We start from the raw sequence: 24,236 nt of genomic DNA, 5'->3' as shown, positions 1-24,236 counted from the left end.
GAGGGGTCCCTGAAATTAAGCAAAATACAGTGAAATTTTAGTTTTTTTCAGAAAAATGGGAAAATCTGGTTGCAAATGAGAGCCTCCGGGTTTTTCCCTGCAAATGTTAACAAAAAAGGGTTTGTGGGGCTGAAATTCTCCATTTTCTCAGCTTTTAGGGAATGACCGTCTTTTGTCAGAGAACCAACATTTTTCACACAGTTTTGGCATTTTTCTGGGACATAGCTTTCAACCTCCTACCAGCTAATGGTAGAAATGAGTTTGAAAGCAATAATGGATCCTGGAAAGCTATACATTTTCGAAAAGTAGACAGAATTCTGAATTCAGCAAGGGGTCATTTGTCTAAATCCACTGAGGTTTCTTTATAGAAACTAACAGTTAAATATTGGAATAATTGAAAATTAGTTGAGAAAAACAGCCTTTTGTCTCAACGTTTTCACCTATAACTTCTTGTAATTTTGACAGCTCTTTGAAAGCAATATACCGTTACATCCGTTTGACGTTCCTGGTTGTGGGGATATATAGGACTTGTAGTTTCACTAAGAACTTGACGAACCCAGAGCCAAAAACTGAGCAGCAACTTGCAATGGTATTTTATTATTTACTGGGGATAGAGCCCTTATTCTTGGAAAATGTGTACATGTAAAAATCGGTATGAAAGACACCTATGTATTTCTGAATTGGGTACAAATTATAGAGTTTAGAAACAGTATATATTTGCACATTTTTTAAATTGGGAATACTCATACTAGCATGAGATTTATTTGTCATTTTTCAAATTTTTTTTTTTTTACACAAGGTCTTTCATTGGGAAGGGAGAAATGCATGAAAACTCAATAGGTAATAACAGTTGATTAACAGATCTGAATTACCCTAAGTCTCCCGATAAAAAAAACAGTACCTCACTTGTGTGGGTCGGCCTTGTGCCTGCGTCAGGAAACGGCGCAAAATGCAACCTCAATTTTGCAGTTAAAAAATGTACCCTTTTATGGCAAAGTGCCTAGCTGTAGTTTTTGCACCCTAGCTCTGCCGGCACCTAGGGAAACCTACCAAACCTGTAAATTTTTGAAAACTAGACACCCAGGGGAATTCAGGATGGGCTGACTCGACTGCCTACCACCAGGGTCTGTTACCCAGAATCCCTGGCAAAGCTAGGAAATCGACAAAAACGCATTTTCCTCACATTTTTGTGGTGGAAAATTCCGGAATCTGCGTGGAATCAACAAATTTCCACCCACCCAGCGTTCCCCCAGGTCTCCCGATAAAAATGGTACCTCGCTTGGGTGGGTAGGCATAGTGGCGGCAACAGGAAAAGGCCCAAATCGTACGGTGGAGACTTAAAAATTACCTTAGCAAAACTACCTTATTTTTTGGGGGGGTCACCTGAGCTTTTGTCCCGGGGCTCGGTGGACATCTTTGGAAACTACCAAACAGTTCTGGAAACTAGACACCCGGGGGAGTCCAGGGAGGTATGGCATGCGTGGGTCCCCCAATGTTTTCCTACCCAGGAATCCGTGCAAACCTTAAATTTAGGTTAAAAACACTTTTCCATAAATTTTTGCGTGGGATCTCCGTGCCAGCACAAATGTCCTACCACCCAGCGTTCCCCTTAATCTCCTGAGTAAAATGATACCTCACTTGTGTGGGTAGGGCAAAGGCTTGTGACTAGGATGACCCCAAAATAGTAGAAATTTCTGTGCTTAATTTGTCAATACTGAATGCTACAATTGTTTAAAAATACATTTTTGACCTGTTCTGCTTTGGCCCATCCACACAAGTGAGGGTTGGGGAGCTCATGTACTCCACTACACTGTGCAGGGACTATAGACAGCACAGCACAGCAGAGGAAGATGCACATCAACGTTCTAGAACGGATGGCTATCTTCATGGCGATGAAAGCATTCAAAGTACATCTGTGCAACAAGGTTGTGTTGATCCGGACGGACAACATGACTGCCATGTACTACATCCATAAGCAGGGAGGTACACACTCTCCACAGTTGTCTCATCTGGCTCAGAGCATGTGGAAGTGAGCCATTCAAAGGAATATCTTCCTCATGGTGGAACACCTCCCGAGCAAGGACAATCAGATGGCGGACCTGCTCAGCAGGTACAGCCACCAAATGCACGAGTGGGAGATACATCCATCAGTACTCCACCCATACTTCCAAAGGTGGGGTCATCCAGAGATAGACCTGTTCGCCACAAAGGAAAACGCCAAATGCCGAAGCTTTGCCGCCAGGTTTCCACACCCACAGTCGCAGGGCAATGCGATATGGATGAACTGGTCAGGCAAATTTGCGTACGCTTTTCCCCCAGCACCTCCTAATACCGCTGGTGGCCCGCAAGCTGAAGCAACACTCGATGACTCTCATCCTGGTTGCTCCGACGTGGGCACGCCAACCATGGTACACCACGTTTCTGGAACTATCCGTGGTACCGCATCAAAGGCTGCGCCTCACACCCAGCTTTTGACGCAGAGCCATGGCGACATTCAGCATAATCAGGGAGGCAAGGAAGCCCACCACCAGAGCATGCTATGCGGCGAAATGGAAGCGGTTTGTCATTTATTGTGCAGACCACAACATCAACCCGCTAGACGCCTCTATTCAAAACATCATTTGTTATCTCTTACATCTATACAAATGTAATCTGGCCTATGCTTCCATTCGCATACATTTATCCTCAATGGCGGCTTATCTCCAAAACAGGCAGCACCTCTGTTTTCAGAGCACCTGCCATCAAAGCCTTTCTAGAAGGACTCAAACGAGTCATTCCTCCACGGACCCCACCAGCTCCCGAATGGAACCTAAATGTGGTCCTCACGAGACTAATGGGTCCCCCTTTCGAGCCACTGCATTCTTGCGAGATTCAGTTCTTGACATGGAAAGTGGCTTTCCTAATAGCGATTACGTCGCTACGACGAGTTAGTGAACTTCAGGCATTAACTATCCAGGAGACATTCATACAGATTCACTCCAACAGGGTGGTACTACGCACTAACCCTAAGTTCCTTCCTAAGGTGGTTTCTCAGTTCCATATCAACCAGACTATAGAACTACCTGTGTTCTTCCAAAATCCGGAGTCCGTTGCGGAGAGAATGCTCCACACGCTTGACGTCAAAAGAGCCTTGATGTACTACATTGATAGGACCAAACATTTTCGGAAGACCAAACAACTATTTGTTGTCTTTTCGCCACAACACAAAGGCAACCCCATTTCCAAGGCTGGTATAGCTAGGTGGATCGTTAAGTGTATTCAGATCTGCTATCAGAAAGCCAAGCACACTAAACGATTCCCCCGCGGGCCCACTCCACCCGGAAGTTGGGGGCCTCCATGGCTTTCCTTGGAAATATTCCTTTAGAAGACATATGTAGAGCAGCCACATGGTCTCCCACACACACATTTACAAAACACTACTGTGTGGATGTGCACTCCAAACAGCAGGCAGCTGTAGGGCAGGCTGTTCTAAAAACACTTTTCCAAACTGCTGCAGCTGGCACAGGCGGCCGCCGCTAATGGAGGGACTGCTATGTAGTCTATGCACAGATATGAATTCAGCAGCCCACATGCCTCGAACCGAATATGCTACTTACCAGTATGCATCTGTTCTTGGCATGTAGGGCTGCTGACATTCATATCGCCTGCCCTCCTCCCCGGCGCCTGTAGCGGCTGCAGCACTCACAAATACTTCTAGCATGGTCATCATTCACAGAGTTTCACTCCATCTTTGCCACAATGGCTAAAAACAATCTGAGGATGGAGTCGATGCCCATGCACCTGTAGTCCAGGGGAGGAGCCACCTATCTCGTGATACTTCGAAGACTCTTCCAGGACAACAATGTGCGATCATCCGGACCCAACACTAGGCGGCGATCTATGCACAGATATGAATGTCAGCAGCCCTACATGCAAAGAACAGATGCATACTGGTAAGTAGCATATTCGGTCAATTACATGGACAAAAAAACTGAACCAATGACTCGCAGCTCATGAGTTGTAAAGCCACTTCAAGGCGCCAACCGCTTTACAGGCCATTCACACACCTTTCATACCTGACACACAGAAGACCATTCACACCACCAGGCACAAAAGCAACACATCACAACATCTACAAAAAAAGTGAAAAGGTGCGTCCTGCTTAAAAAAAAGGGGAAAAAAACTACAGACATCAAGTTTTCAAACACAAACATACTGGTTGGATTGGCACAAGGGTGAGTGATGGTTCAGTATATACCATTGTATTAACAAGTGATTTCACAAAAAAATAAAATACACTGTTAATAATTGAAAGGCCAAGAAACTGAACCATTGACTCGCAGCTCGTGAGCTGTAAAGCCACGACAAGGCACCAACCGCTTTACAGGCCATTCATACACCTTTCATACATGTGACACATACAAAACATTCACACCGCCAGCCGCGGACCCATCACATTACTGCACTTCCACCAGCAGACAACGCCAATCAAGGGCCCATCACTTTCAAACGCCCACATTCCTGACACAGCAACTACACAAACTCATGGATTACATGGAGTGGCACTCAACTAGCACTGTGTGTAGTAACCAGCATTAAGTCACTTCCACACACCGCCAGCCAAGCACCAGTCCACGCACACCACCAGCCAAGCACCAGACCACACACACCACCAGGCATGCGCCACTCCACACACACCGGCAGCCAAGCTCCAGCCCAGGCACACCACCAGCCAAGCACCAATCCCAAAACCACCAGGCAAGCGCAAGACCACGCACACCGCCAACCAAACAACAGACCACGCACACCGCCAGCCAAGCACTAGTCCACAGACACCGCCACTCAAGCGCCAAACCATGCACACCGTCAGACAATGGACACTACACGCAAATCAACATCAAACTTTAGTTTTTTTTTCCAAAACAAATGAAAAACAAATTGCAAATTGATACAAATCTACTAACACAACAACTAATTCTAAAAAGACTACACAAATGCCAACTTTGAAACTGAGCAATAAGTTTTAAAGAATAAAGACCAACCAGTTCACTTTACCACTCATGGATGCTCCCAAAAATTCTTTTGCGTGTGGTACAATCTAAAACAAGCCTGTACACACAGCCCAGGGTTTGAAGGGCAGTCGGGGCAGTACATACGAAACTCCTTCCGCAAACCTCTTCGCCAACAGACTCTACATCTCCGACTGGGAAAGTCTTTTGAGGTTGTAGGAGGAATTTGATCAGGAAAGTGGCGATCTTTCAATCTGGCAACATCCTCCACCACTCCAACTCTAGGAACACTTGCCTGTTCCACTAAAACAAGGCTGCCTATTACAGACTCCTGAAACTTTACAAAAGTCATCTTTGACTGGGGACAAGATTTCTGGAACACAACAAAAGCATTAAAGGTTGCCAAGTGGAAAAGATGGATAGCCAACTTCTTGTACCAAATGTAAGCCTTACGAAGAGCAGCATACGGTTCCAACCTCTGATCTACTGTCAACACCACCCATGTGCCTATTATAGTCCATTATGCACACAGGTTTGTGCGCTTCTGCAACCTGACCCCAAACAGTCACCGTTCAGTGCTTTCATCATGTATGGAAGTCAACATGTAGCCATCTCTCCTGTCTGAACTTCACAGCTAGAAGCTCCTCACAACGCAATGCACTGCACTCTCCCCGAGCAAGCTTTTGACAAACAAGTTCTTTTGGGAAATCTTTACGGTTTGAGCGGGTTGTGCCACAAGCAACAGTGTCCACTTTGGCCAATTCCCTGAACAACCCCACACCAGTGTAGAAGTTATCGACATACAAATGATGGCCTTTGAGAAAATTGTGTGGGAACTTGGTCGTGGATTTTTTAAGTCACTCCAAAAGTCGACTGACAACCAGGGGGGGTTAATCCTGGATTCCTTACCGGTGTACACCCTGAAATTAGAGACCTATCCAGTCAGACTGTCACACAACATATAAAGCTTAATTCCATAGCGTGCCCTCTTACTAGGAATGTGTTGCCGAAATACCAAGCGGCCCTTGAACAGCAAAGACTCATCCACTGCAATTTCTTTCCCAGGATAAAAGATCACAGGAAATAGATCAACGAAATGATCAATGACAGGCCGAATCTTGAAAAGACTGTCATTATCAGGGTGATCTCGTGCCAAAGCAGAACTATTGTCAACAAAATGCATAATCCGAAGCAGAAGCAAATACCTATCACGACTCATGACTGCTGGAAATATAGCTGTTGCCATCAAGGGACTAGTAGACCAATATGATGCCATTGAGGGTTTCCTAAGCAAGCCCATCAAAAAAGTTAAACCCAAAAACTTTTTAATCTCCTCCAAATTTGTGGGAGTCCACTGTGTAGCTCTAACGTGGGGCTTAAGGCTGGCACTGTTCACCCTCAAAAAAAATTCTGCATACAAATTAGTCTGCTCTACAATCTTTGCCAAACACACATCATCCATAAACAACTTGAAAAAATCAATTGGCAAAAGTTTTCAGTGTTCACCCTACACCCTGGAACACCAGTGAATTCAGGCAATGCCGGCTGCACCATGCCTGGTGCAACCCAGAGGTCAGAACTTTCAACGTCAAGTCTTGCAGCCGCAGGCTGACGCCCAGCTGCCACTTGTCTCACTACACCAACTGGAAGTCTAGCAGCCCAGATGCCTCTTGCCGCACTATAGGCACAGCAACGTCCTCCGCAACCACAGGCACTTCATCCACACCAAAAGTAGCTTCATCAGCACTCCGAATATCTTCATCATCAGATGAAGCCATGTGTAGAGAGAACTCACTACCTGAATCTTCACCTCCCACCTCTGGCTCAGAATCAGAGTCCCTCTCTGGACCATGGTCAGAGGAAGAATCAAAAAGCATCTTGCTGAGCAGTAATCCGGCGGCTAGCCATTATCCTTAAGAATAAAGGAGTCTGCACAAACAACTCAACAACCCCAACACTGTGCAAAGTAAGTAAAAAAATGTAAGCCTTTATCACAAATATCTATATATTGAAAAAATATACAATTCACTTACAAGAGACAACTACACTCACCAGCACTCACCAGCACCTACTCTGCAAAGACACAGCAAATAGGCAACGATATCCCACTAGAAAGAAGAAAAAAAAACTTACATCTACAGAAGTATACATCAAGAACCAATGCAAAACATCTTTTACAATCACAAAAAACAAAAAACAAACATACTCGTATTATTACACACTTTGCAAAAAAAACAATTACATTACAATTGAACAAAAAAAGGTCTCTTACCAAACACATGCAACTACACAAACAGCAGAACAGAACCACCAGTAACGGAACCGCACACTGCAACAATCTAAAGAGAAAGTATAATAATACACATTAGAAGAAAAAAAAAACACACACATTACAACAGGCTATGTCACAGGGTATGTCACAAATGGGGTGTCTGTCCCCATGGGGGGCAGAATATAAATCTTTATAAATGTGGGCCCCCTGGAAGCAACCCTACGGTGGGCAGAGAGGCCAAAGTAAGACACTAATCTGCCCCCAGAGGGGGCAGAACATATTTTTGAGAACAAATGGGCCCAAGGAAGCGACCCTTGGCCAAGGGGTCGCTTCCTATAAAAAAAAATCCCTGTTGTCTAATGGACTTTTCTACCCCCCCTGGGTCCAGACACGGTAAAAAAACCAGTCTAAAATATTTATATTGCCCCCTGGAAGCGACCCTAGCCCAAGGGGTCGCTTCCTTTATAAAAATAAAAAATAATCCCTGGTGTCTAGTGGGCTAATCTACCCCCCCTGGGTCCAGATTCGGCCCAAAAACAGGCCGATCTGCCCCCAAGGGGGGGGGGGGGGCAGAAAAGTCTAAAAAAAATTGTGGGCCCCTAGGAAGCGACCCTTACCCAAGGGGTCGCTTCCTTTATAAATAAAATACAATCCCTGGTGTCTAGTAGGCTTTTCTGCCCCCCACCCCCCGGGTGCAGATCGGCCCAAAAAACTGCTGATCTGCGCCAGGGGGGGCAAAAAAGTCTGTAATTAAATTTGCCCCCTAAGGAAGCGACCTTTGCCCAAGGGGTCGCTTCCTGCACACAAAATAAAAACAAATAAACAATCCCTGGTGTCTAGTGGGGGCATTTCTGGTGCAGGATCGCAATGCTGTGCGCGATCCTGAACCAGAAATTCTCTGCATTGGGACATCAGGGGAGAGGAAACACTGTTTCCTCCCCCCCGATGCCTCAAGGCACTGAGAAACGGACCTCCCGCCCCACCGGAGCAACAAACACTCACCCTTCCTCTGGACACGCTGGAAACAAATGGCTTCCAGCGCGTCCAGCGCTTCCATGTGACGTTGGCGCGCGCTGTGCGTGCTGACTTCACCAGGAAGCGTGGAGGGGTCCAGGGGGAAAGTCTTCCGCTGCCACCCCTGCTAACTGGACCAAGATCGATGCCCCGGGGGGGGGGGAGCGCCAGCGCTCCCCCCGAGGGCTGTGCTGATGGAGCGGTTCCGTCATCAGCACAGCCCAACCGACACTGATGACGGAACTGCTCCGTCATCAGCGTCGAAGGGGTTAAATACTGTCACCGGAATGCCAGACAACACCACAGAGCTCTGCCACAAATGAACCGTTATGACTTGAAACAGCTGAAACATGATAGACGCTCACGCACTCCTACGCCAAGCGCTGTTAACCTTTTGACTGGATGGAAATCCAGAACACTCGCGCTGAGGCCTCTTCACGGTGAAACTGATGGCGCAGATTATTCACTGAATCCTTTTAAGGATTCTAATAAGTCATCATTTTTCCTTTCCTTCTGAAGAGAGATGAGTTCTTCACCTACGAACACTCCCAACGGTCGTTTGGCAGGAGATGTTCACATCCAGCATTTAGCCACCCAGGAGAGATTCTCCTAACGACGAGACACCAGCTGACATCCAGATCAAACGCAAACCCCTCCCTTTGACCTCCTCAGCGCACAGCAGCAGATTAGCAATGATCTTCTGTCAGCCGATGGAGAAGTTTAAAGGTTATCTTCTCTTAACCCCTTCCATGCTCATGACGGAACGGTTCCGTCATGAGCGTCGGTTGAGCTGTGCTCATGACGGAACTGTTCCGTCATGAGCCGATAGGCTCATTAGAACCTTCAGCACAGCGCGAAAATTCGCGCCGCACTGAAGGGGTTAAATGTCAATCTGCTGCTGGAGGAGGTAGGGAATAACTTCCTTCCTGGAGGTGGTTTTCTTTATTTCTTACTATTTCTTTTCTGGATTCTCTTTGTCTCAGGCTGTGAATACACCTTCTTTATTTCTTCAAGGCATATACAATTAAGCAGCGAAATGTTGTGGTGGCTCGCCCAGTCGTTGCCAAAAATAGTGTTGTGACCCAAGGGCAGACTATTCACCACAGGACGTTATTTTGGCCACAAGCGGTACAAAAGGGGGTGGTGATGGACGGAGCATCTGAATCAATCTAACACTCACACCCAGTCAAAAGATCTGGGTTTAATTCATCACTGTTCTTTAGCCCACTCTGCCGCCCCAGTTCAGACATGGCTAGACTGACCCTGTGCCTCATGGGAACAGTCCAGCCCGAACTGCCAAGCCAGGTCTTCCCTGGACCGGTAACAAGCTTCCGAGGACCTGTTTCTGGCATTCCAGCCGTCTTCAGCCCGGCTTGCTTGAATCCAGTGGCAAAGTGAGCAAGGGACTCACGTCTGAGCATACCCTGCCACACTTATGGCGGCCAAAAGCGGTACAAAAGGGGGTGGTGATGGACAAAGCATCTGAATCAATCAAACACTCACACCGAGTCAAAAGATCTGGGTTTAATCCATCACCGTTCAACCTTCTATGAAAAATGAAATAGAAGAGTTGAGCTGATAAAATCTTAGGTTAACCCCAATGCATTTGGTGAAAAGGATATCAACATGATTGGTTATTTTTCAGGTTTGGTTCAATTCCTTGGGAGGGAAACAGTAACTTAGATTTATGTTGCTGAAAAAGAAAAGAACATTGTGGGGTGGAAAGATCTTGCTTAGATGGGTTTCTATCTGGTTCCTGGGAATGATGACCCTATTAAGGTGGGTGAATTGCCTAAATTCATTAAGAATGATTTACCCGTTTCCATAGTGGATTGTGCTGATACAAATGTTTTAGCTGTTCAAGATATCCTCACTGAGTTCAAACCTGTTTTTAAAGAAGGGGTTGGAAGTGTAAAAGGGTTTGAACACAAAATCGGGTTGATCCCCGGGGCTCAGCCTGTTGCACATAAGGTACGGGCGGTTCCCTTGAGTGTTAGATCGGAATTGAAGAAAATGCTGAATGATTTGTGATCAGGGCATCATAGCGCCTATTAATTCATCACAATGGGTGGCTCCGATCGTGGTTGCCCGCAAAAAGAGAGGGGAAAATAGGCTGTGTGCAGATTTGCGCTCCCTGAATAAGAATATTATCGTGGAATGTCACCCACTCCCTAAGATCCATGAGCTTCTGGCGAACATAGGGGAGGCTAGATGGTTCTCGCTGATCGACCTGAGGTCAGCGTATCAGGTTTCATTTTCAAGAGTCTCAAGAACTTACATCTTTTATCACCCCTTTTGGTGCCTTTAAATTTCTACGACTTCCCTTCGGGTTGGCTTCGGCCGGTAGCGTTTTTCAGAAACTCATGGATTTGTTATTTCACGGGATGTCAGGGGTGCAAGCATATCTTGATGATATTTTAATTTTTGCAAAATCCTTAGATGAGCATAATAGGATTTTAAGACATGTGCTTTCAATCTTAATGTCCAGAAATATGACAGTCCGCAGCGATAAATGTAAATTTGCTGTCAACAAGATTGATTATTTGGGTCCTATAGTCTCTGACGAGGGTATCACTCCCAAGTTCTCAGTTATCAGGGCTATTGAGGTTGCGATACCCCCAACTGATAAAGACGCTTTACGGTCTTTCCTCTGCTTAGCTGAGTACTATGCTAGGTTTGTTCAATCTTATTCCCAATTGGTTGAACTCTTAAGATATCTCTTGCTGAATGGTTCCAGTTTTGTATGGACTGACGAGTTAAACAGAATTTTTTGTGAGGTGAAAAAAATGATTGTTTCAGCTAAAGCCATACACGCTTTTAGGGAGTAGGCTGTTTCCATTATTACAGTGGACGCTAGCATCTCTGGCCTGGGTGCTGTTCTCACTCAGAGTTAACGGTCAGGAGCAGACCGTTGCGTTTGCTTCTAGAGCTCTCAAGGATTTTGAACAAAGATACAGCACAATAGAGAGAGGGGCTCTAGCATGTGCCTGGGCAGTTCACAAATTTCAAATGTATGTTTGGGGAAGGAAATTTGAGTTAGTTACTGACCACAAGCCTTTAGTTTATATTTTTAATAAATCTAGCTCGTCTTCTATGTCAGCGAGACTTATGAGATTGGTGTTGAAGTTGCTAGAGTTTAATTTTACGTTTAAGCATATTCTGGGAGGCAAGAATTTTCGTGCCGATTGTTTATCCAGGATGGCTATGACTAAAGATGATGAAGACTTTCTGGTGGAAGATGTGGAGTGTGTTGCTGTGGTGGATGCTGTGAATGAGATGGGTAATATTATTTCTAAGAGTGACTGGAAGGAGGCTGCCTCAGTGGACAATGTACTTTTGAAAGTCATTGACTATGCTACTCATTGTTGGCCAGAACCTAGGGATTTGAGTGGAGATTTGCGTAGGTTTGCACAAGTTGCGGAGGAGCTTTCGTTGGAGAATGGTGTAATTCGTAGAGGCGAAAAATTTGTTCCACCTTTCAGACTGCGTGAGTCAATTATCAATAAGGCACACAAAGGTCATTTAAGGGTGACAAACAGTTATGCATATTAAACAACATTATTGGTGGCCTTCAATTGATATTCAGGTCAGAAATTTGATTGAATCTTGTCCCGAATGTTTGATGTCTGACAAACAGTGGCGCACTATGAAGGTTCCTTTGCACCCGATTGAGTTTCCAAACTCGGCTTGGGAAAAAGTTGGTGTTGATTTTTCAGGTCCGTATTCTGTCCTGGAGCAGGAGAAAAAGTATGTGATTCTGTTGGTCGATTATTCTGTTGGTCGATTATTTTTTAAAGTGGATGTATTTTGATTTTGTGAAATCGCCGGATTCAGATTCAACTATATCTTTTTTCAAATAATTTAGGGGTCCCTTCCAAATCAAAAATCCTTTTGTCATTGACAATGGGACACATTTTGTCTCAGAAAAAATGTGTAGGTTTTTGAAGGAGTTGGATCCCAAACAGTTGAAAGTGGCATTATATTCTCCAGCTTCCAATGGTCTAGTTGAGAGGGGGAATAAGGTAATTAAAGAAGGCATCCAGACGCAGTGTCGTGTAATTACAAGGTGGAGGATTTTGTCAAACAAAAGGTGTGGCATTATAATACGTCCCCTCGTTGTGTTACTGGGGTATCTCCATTTTCTCTTTTGAGAGGGAGGGAAAATCGTTCTCTTTTGTTCCCTTCTTGGTTGAGTCAGAATACTATCACGAAAGTGGCAGATTTAGATTCGGTTAGGAGGTCTGTTCAGGACAAGCAAACTCGTATGAAGTTACATTTTGATGGAGGGATGGATGGTAAAGTTGTGGATATCCTTGCGGGTGATTGGGTGTTAATTAATAATCCAGGAAGAGTTGTCAAAGGTCGTTCGAAATTCTTTGCACCTGTTCAGGTTTCGAAAGTTAGCTGCATTTCTGGGAAAAAAGGGTTGGTGGAATAAGCGCCAGTTAGTGAAAGTGACGGATCAACAGGCTGAGATTGTTGGGGGTAGACATAGGAAAGATCATTCAGATGGTTTGGATTGGAGCTTTTGGTTGAGTGTGCCTAATGTCTTAAAAGAACCTGCTCATTCTGAACCATTGGCTGTTCAAACTAATAGTCAACAATGTACTAGGAATGTTGTTAATCCACAAAATGTTGCTAATGATCAAACTCTTTCTTCTTTTGGCAGACCTATTAGAGCACCGGAGAGATATAATGAATTTGTTAGATTGTGAATGTTTCTTTTATTTTATTTTCAGGTTGTTGGTTGTTGTAAGGGGGAAGGTGATGTAGTGTAATGATTATGGCATACACCGCGCGATGTTTCGTGCGATGTATGTTCGCGCTGCTGCGAGTGTATAAACATGTTTATAATTGTATGGTTGTCACTCGCGCATGAACGCCTGTTCTGCAGTTGGCCATGGTCACCGTTGGCTTGCCGCTGGTCAGATGCTTCGTGAACGGGTGGAGTTTTATACTTAAAATAAATTGGATTTTAATCAATAAAAGGCTCATCTTTTATTGCTACAAGTAGACTCCAAATTTACAAAGAGTCAGCGCTCCATTGCTTCTCAGCTAAGTTTGAGCTGTACAGGGATGTCACATATATACATGACTCACTATATTCTGGTACAATGTTAAAAATTGGTCCACAGATTTTGCACTCTTTAATGGGTATGACCATGGATTTTGACGGTTAATTTATTTTCCTTGTACATTTAGGCTCTTTTCCATGCTCAACCTGTGGGTAGATTCCAATGGATTTCAGAATGAGAGCAGAAGGATAAAGGCATCATTTGGCACCTTACTCACAGGAAGAAGGATTTGTTTCACGGAACTTCTTGGTGAAATTTAGCATTGCTCAAGAAGAAAACTAGTAGAACCCACCTAATTTTTTTAATGTACCCTGGTGATGAAGAATAAATTCTTCATCACCAGGGCACATTTAAAAAATGTGTGCCACTAACAGAATTGATTATTGCTAATGCCAGGGGTGTACTAATTGATGGGAGTTGTCATTGAGAAGACGAGATCGCAATACTTTCCTGGATTCCTTTTTTGGGTTGTACATCTTATTTTACGTTTTTTTTTTATCGGACTTAAAATGTGCATTCATTAGATCCATTGAAAATACGCCTTTTGGCTTGGCCGAGCTAGTGCTGAGGCCACCATCATTAGATATAGGTATTATTATCTCTTGGTCCACCACTCTGCATGAAGCCGTAGCTCTAGCTTCTCCATGCATGTTTCTTCCAGAGATGTATGCTGGATGACTTAAATTGCTGACACTTCAGCTATGTGGGCTCTTCTGGATCGGTGATAATTGCTCTGTGCTAATACATAGGAGTTTGCTGACTTCGCCCCGTCTCAAAATGGTCTTCTGGGTTGGCCAGGTTTTGCTTAGTGCAGCGAAACCATAGCTCATTGTGAATCCTAGTTAAAGCATACAGAGCACAGTCATGACTATATATACAGGGTGCAAGTGAATCCCTATCCTGAGCGATCTTCCCTTGCTTTACTTTCTCCTTGCCATTCATGCCACTGTTCCTTGCTGCCATCTAACCCTTTGACTCGTTTCCACACAGGCCATCTAATCCACTGTTCTTCCATACACCTAGGACTTCCTCCCTTCTATACTAAAACTCACAAGAGAATACCAGAACAAGTATAAATACCACAGCACTTTATCATACTCTAGTGATTAAACACTAAAGGCCAAACTGGCAAGTCAGATGTATTCCTCTCATAGGTTTAAATGTTGTACATTTTCTAAATGCAATTCGATGGCTGTTTGGGTGACCAGGAATAAAACAAACCTAATCTCTTGTGTGAGCAGCTGACAGAAACCCCTGGCTTCAACCACAGATTAAACTTCTAGAGGATTTTCTGTTTTGTAGGACCATCAGCAGCAAATCCTAGAAGAACGCCTGTTGTGAATTTTTATTTAACTTCACAACACCATTTTTGTGACTCGGATGTACGTTGGCCAAACTCTGTAGTGTGCCGCTAACCATCTGGTAGTCCCTTCAATTTCATAGTGATATAATAAAACGCAATATGCCTAGTGTTTATTACTTAAAAAAAGGTGTATCATATCCAGATCTTAATGGTCTGAGTGTATATAGAAAATGTGTTTTCTAGTTCAGGACATGTCCATTTACTAACCTTTATGTAACTGCATATATAAAAGTTAACTTTTTTCACTTTTACACATTATTTATCTTGTATGAAACTCTTCAAACCGATTTGGTCGACTAGTTACAGTGCATTATAATGCAACAAATGTCAGGAGCTTTCGTCACAGTTATTGCGTTGTAATTTATTACCTTATGACTTAAAAATGTTCCATATTTTATCAACACAAATGTCATAATTCTTGACCTGGGAAAAGATTGTCTTTTTGACCCGCTAGAACATCGGGTTCTCTTGGGGAGAACATTCAGTTGTCAAAGATTCTGTCTTATCTGAAACTATTTAAATAAATCAAGCATATTCAGCTGTAAAATACAGAGACAGTAAATAATCTTGGATTTAAACCAGTTTGTTCGATACACAAAAAACTCTTCGTTCTCAGGTGTAGTATCACGATGGTAGATCCCCGTTTACCCTCACGTAGGTTGAGAACAGAAGGCGGATGTGGGCAAGTTGTCTTTTGACAGTGAAACGGGCTGAAATGATTAATTACCCTACAGTAATTATTTGTTTAAAGTAGTGTGGGGACATTTGTCCCAGAGTAACTCTTAAAAAATATCTAGGGTTAATTTATTTAATCACGCCTTGTTTCAAGAATGGTGTACATCCAGTGACCAAATGAGATGCGAGCATTCTGACTGTTTGAATGAAAGGTAGCAGCAGTATGTGCATCATATCATTACATCAACGCAGCCCGTGCAGACGTCAAGTGCCAGGCTGAGGCATCACTGCGCCACAGATGGTATGTCCTTCTTGAGGAGAAACATATAATGGGAGAAGCAGAGAGGTGAAATAACACCGGTATCCTCCAAGGTACTAGTCTAAACCCAATATTCTTTTAAATGTATAAACGGGATATAGCCAGTATAAAAAAATCCTGCAAAGTGAGCCTCATGTTTATAAAGAAGTTACTATTCGTAGAATATGCTGTTATAATTAACACATGTATATGGACGGTAGAGTTACCTTCTTGTTGTCGCTCTCAGAGTTTTACTTATCGCGATAAACTCCGCAGTTTTATCAAAATCATTAACCTCTCTAAAGTCTGTAACACCTAAAAGTTCCTCTTATTCAACACAAACCCGTCTGTCCCCATGATCCTGCCTTTAGATGCTTACCTCTCCATCTGCAACCCTGGGGCCTCTATGCACCTTGTAACTCCCTGCTTCCCTCTCTCCTTGCGCTCTGTGCATCCATGACTGTGCACCTGTAGGTGTGACCCGTACCCCACCGTGCTTTGCACCACTTAAATGTGCTGTTTTGTGCCTCCGTTGTCCTCCAGAGCATCCGTGCTCTGACCCTTCCCTTACTTCACTGCTCAGGCTTTTCCTGTGCCCGTTGTCACCGTACCGAACACAGCTCATGCCTCGATTTTCATACAATTCTGCATCCAGGGCTCAGCCTCCTCCACTTCTGTCTCCTTGCCCTGTACCTTCCACATTTCCATGCTTCCCAGTCCTGGCCCTCTGTACTTCTTTTACCTTGCCCACGTCTGTGCATCAGACATCTTCTTGCACCATATGTCCACATCATACCGGCCCCTTGTTTCCACTGCTTTAGTAAACTTACTGTCCGGTGTGCTTGTGCCCATCCTGTGCGTCCTGCTTTTTACGCCCCCCGCAAATCAATGTTTCAGAAGGGTTGGAACCAAAGTTCCATGCAACATGATTGTATCCTTGTTGTAAATTACAAATATATTCTGTTTTGTAATGTTCAATTAATATATATTTTACTACAATTAATGAATATTATTGAAACAGTTACTTCATACAGAAGCTTCTAAACCAGCTTATATAATGGCTGTCCTAAATAAAATTAAATTGCGCCCTTAAACATTAAGTACATTGTGCATATTGTTAAAAAGAAAAAAATGCTTGCTGACGTGGGATGTGACATTGCTTCTACCTGGATATGGATCTGGGAATTCTATCCCAAATTTTGCCTTGCATTCTCTTGCTGGATGCTACAGGTAACTCTTCAGAGATGGTTTTATCAGCCAATCTATGAAATCTTTTGCAGGTAACATGAAGAATATTATTTGTAATGTTTTTTTTTAAATCCTGTTCATAGAAAGCTCCGGATTGTCTTTATTGAAGATTAGAGCATTGGAATGTTGGGGGCTCCATTGTAAACAATGGAGTGCTCTGTGCTTATAATGGCTGGTATAAGCCTGGAGCTCCAACATTCCAATGTTTCTTTTTTCACAGCTCTGACTTTGAACAAAGGCTTCAGGGAACCTGAGGGGATTCCAAGCCCCTCACGCTCCCAAAAGGCTTTGTTTTGTTTGTTAAACATTCTGTCCTCTAGTGACAGAATGTTTTAATAGCCTTATAGCCCTTCGTAGATGGGCTATACCGCTATTAAAATCCCTCTCCCTTGTTAAAGGCCCTCGCCTTCGGCTTGGGGCCTTTAACACTGGAGAGGGCCTTTAATAGCCGGTATTGCCCTCTACGGCGGGCTATAACGCGATATTGTGTGTACTGTTGACCTCTGAATCATAATATGCCAGTTCCCAAAGCCTTCTAGCACAACAAAGGGCAAAAAACACTGTACTAAAATATAATAACCAACTGTCTTTTAATGTTTAACTTGCGTCATTTTATAGCAGAATGAAGCATTCAACGAGAGACCAGATTTGCCTCCTCATTGTTTTGTTACAAACCTATTCAGAACTTTTGTGTAAGTCGAGGCAAAAATAAATATATAAGTCCATGACCTTGGTACCTTCTTGATGCAGTAAATATAATCTATTATATTTTTCCGAATTAGACATTTTTAAGGCTCACTTATAAGATATCATTGTAACATTTTGGCTCCAATTGGGATTCAGATGAACATATATTTGAATAATATATTTAGATACAAATGACACAATAAATCTGTTTTACTTCCACCGGGGAATTCATGTTAATTTTGAAAATATTTTGGATCGAAACATCGCAACTCCTGACAAGCCCAGACTTGAAAATAACGCTGATATTTATATGCTTGGTTGAAAATAGTAGTTTGGGAAATTACTTTAAAACTATGCACAGGATGAAAAGGTGAACTGAAAAACTGTTCAAGGTTAGTTATGGTTACCTTTGGTCATAACAAACCGTTAAAAAAAAAGCACAAATTCCCTTTAAAAATTAAAGTTGAAATGACCTTTGTAGTAACTTTATGGTTACAATGCAAAACCTAAACCCCACTGGAATTCCCCAGTTATGGTAAGCTGTGCAAACCATAATTCACGCCCCACATAGCCCTGCACATGACCTAATATGTGACATCAACCACCTACAGGCCCTAGGTCTGAAAACTTTGGATATAAAGATACCTTTGGATCCAGGCCTTTTTTAACACCACCAACTCTTAATGTTTAATCCTAATAAGAGGAGGTGCCACTTCTTTGTATAGGATAAGAATTGTTTTATATAATCATTTAGTTAGAAATGGTATGCAGAGCTACCGTAAGGAATTAATATGCAATAACATGTTCACACCTGCTTTAAGAATGAATCATTTCTGTTCCACAGTACTTGATGCTCTTAATATGGAAGCAATGATGGCAAGTATATATTCCTGGATAAAGCAACCCAGAAATCATTTGAATTCAACACAAGAATGTAAGAACAGCCAACATATTTTCAACACAAAAGACGACATTCACGTTCTGATTGTTGAAGGTTTTCTTCTCTATAACTATAGGTAAGCAGCACACAGCATTTAAATAAATTGCATCCAGTGTTTTAATATAAATCACATGACTAAATCACCATTATTTTCCTAGGCCTCTTAATGATGTGTTCAACAGAAGATATTTTCTGACACTTCCATACGAAGAATGTAAAAGAAGAAGAAGGTAAAAAACAATCTAAATTTTCTTACCGTAAATTTTGGCTGTGGGAGACTTGAGTGTAATTGCCTATTAATAAATACTATGTAGATGATGAGCAAGAAATTACATTTATCACATCTATATTAATTCCATATTTTGCTATTTTGACAGCACTACTCTACATAAACCTGTAAGTCTGTATATCTTCTTAGAATTTCAGTTAAGGAGTGTGCAAAGTTTATTTTTCATTTACGTAGTTTCATGAAGCTTTCAAGTTTTCCAAGGACCTTTTTAAAGGCCTCCTCAAAAGTAGCTCATCTATCTTTTGCAGATAATGTATAGGATCTAAATTAAGCAAAAATGCCCAAAGAAATATACTTTGAAATCTTAGCGTGGGTCGCAAAAGGATTGCACCCCAGGCTAGTTCACAAAGACCACTCACTAAATGTTATTAGAACATTGGAGTGTTGGGAGCTCCATTGAAAACAATGGAGTGCTTTGGGCTTCTAATCGTCAGTAGAAGCACGGAGCTCCAACATTCCAATGTTTGTTTAGAGCAGTTGCTGTGAACAAGGGCCTCATGGAGCCTGAGGGGATTTCAATTCACTCTAGCTCTGAGAGGTCTTTGTTTTATGTGTTAGAACATTCTGCTCTAAAGTGGTGGAATGTTCTAATAGCCTTATAGCCCTCCATAGCTGGGCTATACCAGCATCAAAGTCCTGCTCCCTTGTTAAAGGCCCAAGCCGAGGGCTCAGCCCATCTCCTAATGTAAACTAGAGCTGTATCCTGGTAGAATTCTCATCCAAACAAAACATTCCCTCATAATTATTTTATTAGGTTTTGTACAGTGCTATATGTAGCTGTTTGGTTCTTTCAAAGCTTTGAGGAGAGTACCAGAATAGCATGATAGGAAGAAGGACAGACATTGGAGTTAGTGTCCGATTAGATAATCAAGACTTCTTCCTTAGCAGTCTTTTTACCTCTTTACCTGCTTAGAGTTCAATTGAAAGTAAGTTTAAATAGTTAAGTTTTCAGATCCTTCCAAAACCGCTTGTGATTTGGATTGGATCTCTTGCAATGGTTGTGGATATTCCTTGAAATCAAGGTATTAATCACTGGCCTTCATCTTCTTGAAGGTTAGTTGGTTAGTCAAGTGTGAAGACTTTGAATATAGCCTTATAACCCGCCATAGCCGGCTATACCGGCCATTAAAGTCTTGCTTCGGCTCGGGCCTTTATCAAGGGAGTGGGACTTTAATGCTGGTATAGTACAGCTATAGGGCTATTAGAAAATTCTGATACTAGAGGGTAGAATGGTGTAACAAATAAAACAAAAACTTCACGGAGCCCAAACTCCGTGAAGCCTTTGTTCACAGCAACAACTGTGAACAACCAATTTGGAATGTTGGAGCACCGTGCTTCTACCGGCCTTTAGAAGCCCAAAGCATTGTTTTCAATGGAGCTCCCAACATTCCAATGTTCTTTTAAAGCTTGACAATGGTTGCACACTTAGATACCAGTTTCTGTAGTTGTTCATAATCTTTGCACCAGTACGTTCTATTGCCAGTGCAGATGACCTTGAATTTGATCCTGGCATCAACGGGGAAGCTAATGAAGTGCCTTTATGGTGCGTCTGAAGTGGTTGCTCTTGTAGAGGTTTAGGCATGTTATGGGGGCCTGGTTTTAGTCTTTGTCATGGACACTATTTAGAGGTCGCAGTAGTGACCACTGGCTTGCTTCCTGCAACCTCTTGGGGGTTAACCCTGCTACCCCTGTCTTCACATGAGCAACCAAAAAGAGTTCAGTAAGGGATATTCATTTTCTGAAAAGAAAACGTGCAGAACAGCTTGTCTTTAAATTAATTGATATAGACTTAAGCTTTTTCACTGTCCCTCTGTTATCTGAAGGGATATATTTGTCAGTCAGTCAGTAGAAAAACGTTATTCAGTCTTTTACAACCATAAATGTATGTAAGATAGACAACTTACCATTTGTTAAAATGAGCAGATAAAAATAGTAAAATAACATCCAACCCTGTAGTTCATAACTGTCACAAATACAATCCAGTAGGTTCAGCAAAATGCAAGTGCAAATTGTATACTATGCAGAAGTTAATATTTCAATATTCAATGCAAATTTATTTAGGCCAATAGTCTTCAAAACGTTTTAAAATTATTTAAATAAACTTCTAAAAGGCACTTTTCATTTTTTAATCTCATAAAGATTGATGTATTACCCTCTGCATTACTTTAACCTTTCGTAGCTCGTTCGCCAAGTAGAACTATAAAAAAAAAAATAGGCAGCTCATATCACATTTGAGGAACTCTTTACATTTTTGTATGTATTTCCCCATGGCACAAGCTATGTCTAAAGTAATCATTTCTATTAAAAGGTGTGCTGTTTGCGCTCTGTCTTTAATATCATACTTTTTTTTCGGACATAAAAGCTCTCTTTGGAACTCTAAAACCTCCGGTGTGCCGGGGGAGGCAAGATGGCGTTGGGCTGACACCTCCAATGTGAAGCTCCACCAGGCATCCCCGTGTGGGAGGCAAGAACACGGCTGTGATGTAACGCGAGCTCGGCTATGAATAACCTGATCTCTGCAAAGGACTGAGGATTGCTCCTGACGGACCCCCTTGGTGCCCTGATCGCCCCTCATACCAGTATCCGGAGACGTGGAACAAGTGCTTTTTCTGCTGCAAGGACTCCTTCGCATCTCTGGCATCGCGGATCACCGCTGTCCTGCGTGCTTTCTGCCAGGATCCACCGGACATGCTACGGATTGGGGGAGAGACGCGAGGAGGAGCTGCGGTCATTCCCTGCCTCGCAGAAGAAATCGACAGACCCCACAGGCAGCGCTGGAAAAAGGGCTTCTGGACCAGGAACAACCGGAACTTTCATTGCACTATTATTCTATAGAACTGGACTCAGCGGCATGACTGGTAAGGGGGCACAAGGGGGCAAAGTAAAAAGTATCACTACTTCCTCCCAGGGGAACACAGCTTCTATTTTGACAAAACAAAAAAAACTGATGCCCTGGGCACAAAACTCAAACCCGGGGGGGGAAAGGGTAAAAGAACTGATCAAGCTGATCCAAAATCTACAGATGAGCCGGCAAAATCAGTAACAATTTTTAAAAAATGCAGCTCGCCTCACCGAAGACAATGGGAGCTCACAGCCATTAATCCCCTCCAGATTTGTCGCTACTGGCAAGGCAGTGATCGACTCTGCTGCAAGGGGAAGCGGTGCTGATGATCCCAAGGCAGTTTTTGCGCAAGATGGGATGAAAAAACTGGGTGAAATACAACAAACCTTGCTGTATGAGGCCCCAGATACATCATTACCCCTGACAAAGGTTTACCCATGGCCAGCACGGCTCCTCTACAGCAGCTTGAAGGGGGTTTGACTGGGGAAACTGAGAGCCCCAACGCAGTCACCGGGAAGACCACTATTGACCCAACATCACGATCTGTACCTTTGAACACATTTAATAATTCTCAATCCTGCTGTCAGGACCTTCAAAGCCACATTCTGAAAATTCCTGACAATCAGGATAAATTTTACTCCCTGACCGACGAATCAGAGTTTTCTGACATATATCTCAGCTTCAAGTGGGGAGGAAGGAGCCAAGTTTTACAGCAGTTCAAACACTGACCCCCTGAAACATAGGCAGATCTCCAAAAAGGCCCATAAAGAAAACACCGGGACCAATGCAAAAGGGACTCTGACTCCTCTGATGGAGAAGGTAATAACGGCCTGAAGTGGGACTATGAGGAAACTGCCCTAACTGTTCTCTCTAACCCCGGGTCATCCTTGTGCGACAATCAAACTATCACGGAAGACACTAAAATGAGTAATTCCCAGGAGCTTCAAGAGCACAATCAAGAAGCAGCTTCAAATATGGTCTTACAATCCATCAAGAGCTTCCAAGTTGAGGCTAAAGCAGACAGCCGGAGATCTCGACTAGCGGCCAAGAAACTACAGCGGGCTGTCAGAAGGAAAGACCTGTGCCGAGATTGCGGACCGCATGGCTTCAGTGGAAGTAAGAACTGAGCAACTCGAAGAAGATGTCACTAAGCTCAAGAAACAAAGTGAAGAACATGAGGGAACTGTTAAGGATCTGATGTGGAAGGTAGAGGAGCAAGAAAACGGGCAGAGATGTAACAATCTGAGATTTCTAGGGGTCCCGTAGGGAGTTGAAAAGGATGACCCTAGGAAGTTTATGATTTCACTCCTCAAAGGGGCTTTTCCTGAGTTACAGGATTGGGATTGGGACAAAGAAGTTCAAAGAGCCCACCAGTTTCCGATGTTCCCTAATAAACGAGTCCAGGCAGCACAACAACCTCCCCGGGCCATGCTGGTATTTTGGAAACTTTTTACTACGGCAAGCACTATTTGATCTGGCTAGATCTAACAACCAAAGAACATTCGAAGGCTTCACTTTCTTCACCTGGCCAGACTTTGCGCATGCTACCGTCGAGCGCTTGTGGAGACTAAGACAGCTTTTTGATCCTTTTCAGAAACTAGGGGCTACAGTATACTTACAAAACCCAGCCAGACTCAAAGTTATTTTTTAAGCGGCCACACGTAGTTTCATCTCTGAAATTCAGGCCAAACCACTGTTTAGAGGAAATTGCAGGACATAAAAATGTATCAAATGGTTAACAATGTGATGGCCTCCATCCACATCAAATCATGTCTGCACCCACTTTTTTTTTTTACTTTTTACGGTGTTTTCTCTCACTCTACTAAGTACACCAAGAGGTTATCAGGGGGACTAGATGTGAAATGGGGAACTCCCCTTTGATTGAAAAGTCTTAATGGAAAAATGTCTTTAACACTTTAAGCAAGAGCTGGTTTTGCTCACAGCCACTACAATTGTAAAACTGTTTACATGGCTCAACACACACAAGGGGGGGGGTCTGGCGGGTTCACGAAGGGATTGGTGGACGGACGTCAAACCCCTCGCATTGCAGCCAGGTAACCTCCAAGGTTGGTGGAGGGTGGGGGGTTAGGGGGGGGCGGGCGATCTGGGGGAGGGAGGGGGGAGCGGGTGTGACGGACAGGTGAGTAATACCAATACAAAGTAGGAACATGCACTTTAGAGGCCTGAATTATCCCAAAAAAAGACAAACGGTCGCAATTGGTTTACGAAATTGGGGGGCAAACATAGTATGCATCCAAGAGACACACATAGAAGGATCTCAAAGCCATTTGTTAAATACATTAGGGCACCGATTGGTGTGTGCCACTTCACAAGGGAACCGGGTACGGGGGTCGCCATTTTGGCTAAAGGCAGCGGGTATGTCTTCAACCATGCTAAAACTGATACATTCGGTCGATGGGCTATCACTGAGTGCCAATGTCAAACTGGCCAAAAATTGACGCTATGCGCTATATATGGGAGCAATACAGACTACCCAGCGGTTTTTGAGAATCTCCAATGAGCTCTCACACTTGCCTCTCCCGAT

The 24,236-nt window shown here is 43.3% G+C and overlaps 1 protein-coding gene across 2 annotated transcripts in view; it reads left to right on the top strand.

Annotated features, from left to right (window-relative positions):
* The window catches only part of LOC147665142 (nicotinamide riboside kinase 1-like), a 265,258-nt gene that overhangs the window by 147,539 nt on the left and 93,483 nt on the right, over positions 1–24,236 (top strand). For both annotated transcript variants that reach the window (XM_086949734.1, XM_086949735.1), the window contains 2 exons: positions 18,465–18,636; positions 18,719–18,790. In XM_086949734.1, the coding sequence (XP_086805860.1) occupies positions 18,465–18,636; positions 18,719–18,790 (244 nt within the window). The remainder of the gene's footprint in view (positions 1–18,464; positions 18,637–18,718; positions 18,791–24,236) is intronic.

This window comes from Lissotriton vulgaris, unplaced genomic scaffold, assembly GCF_964263255.1.
Source record: "Lissotriton vulgaris unplaced genomic scaffold, aLisVul1.2 SCAFFOLD_1042, whole genome shotgun sequence".
Lineage (NCBI taxonomy): Eukaryota > Metazoa > Chordata > Amphibia > Caudata > Salamandridae > Lissotriton > Lissotriton vulgaris.
Note: the sequence above shows the minus strand (reverse complement) of the source record. Positions and strands in the feature narration are given on the sequence as shown.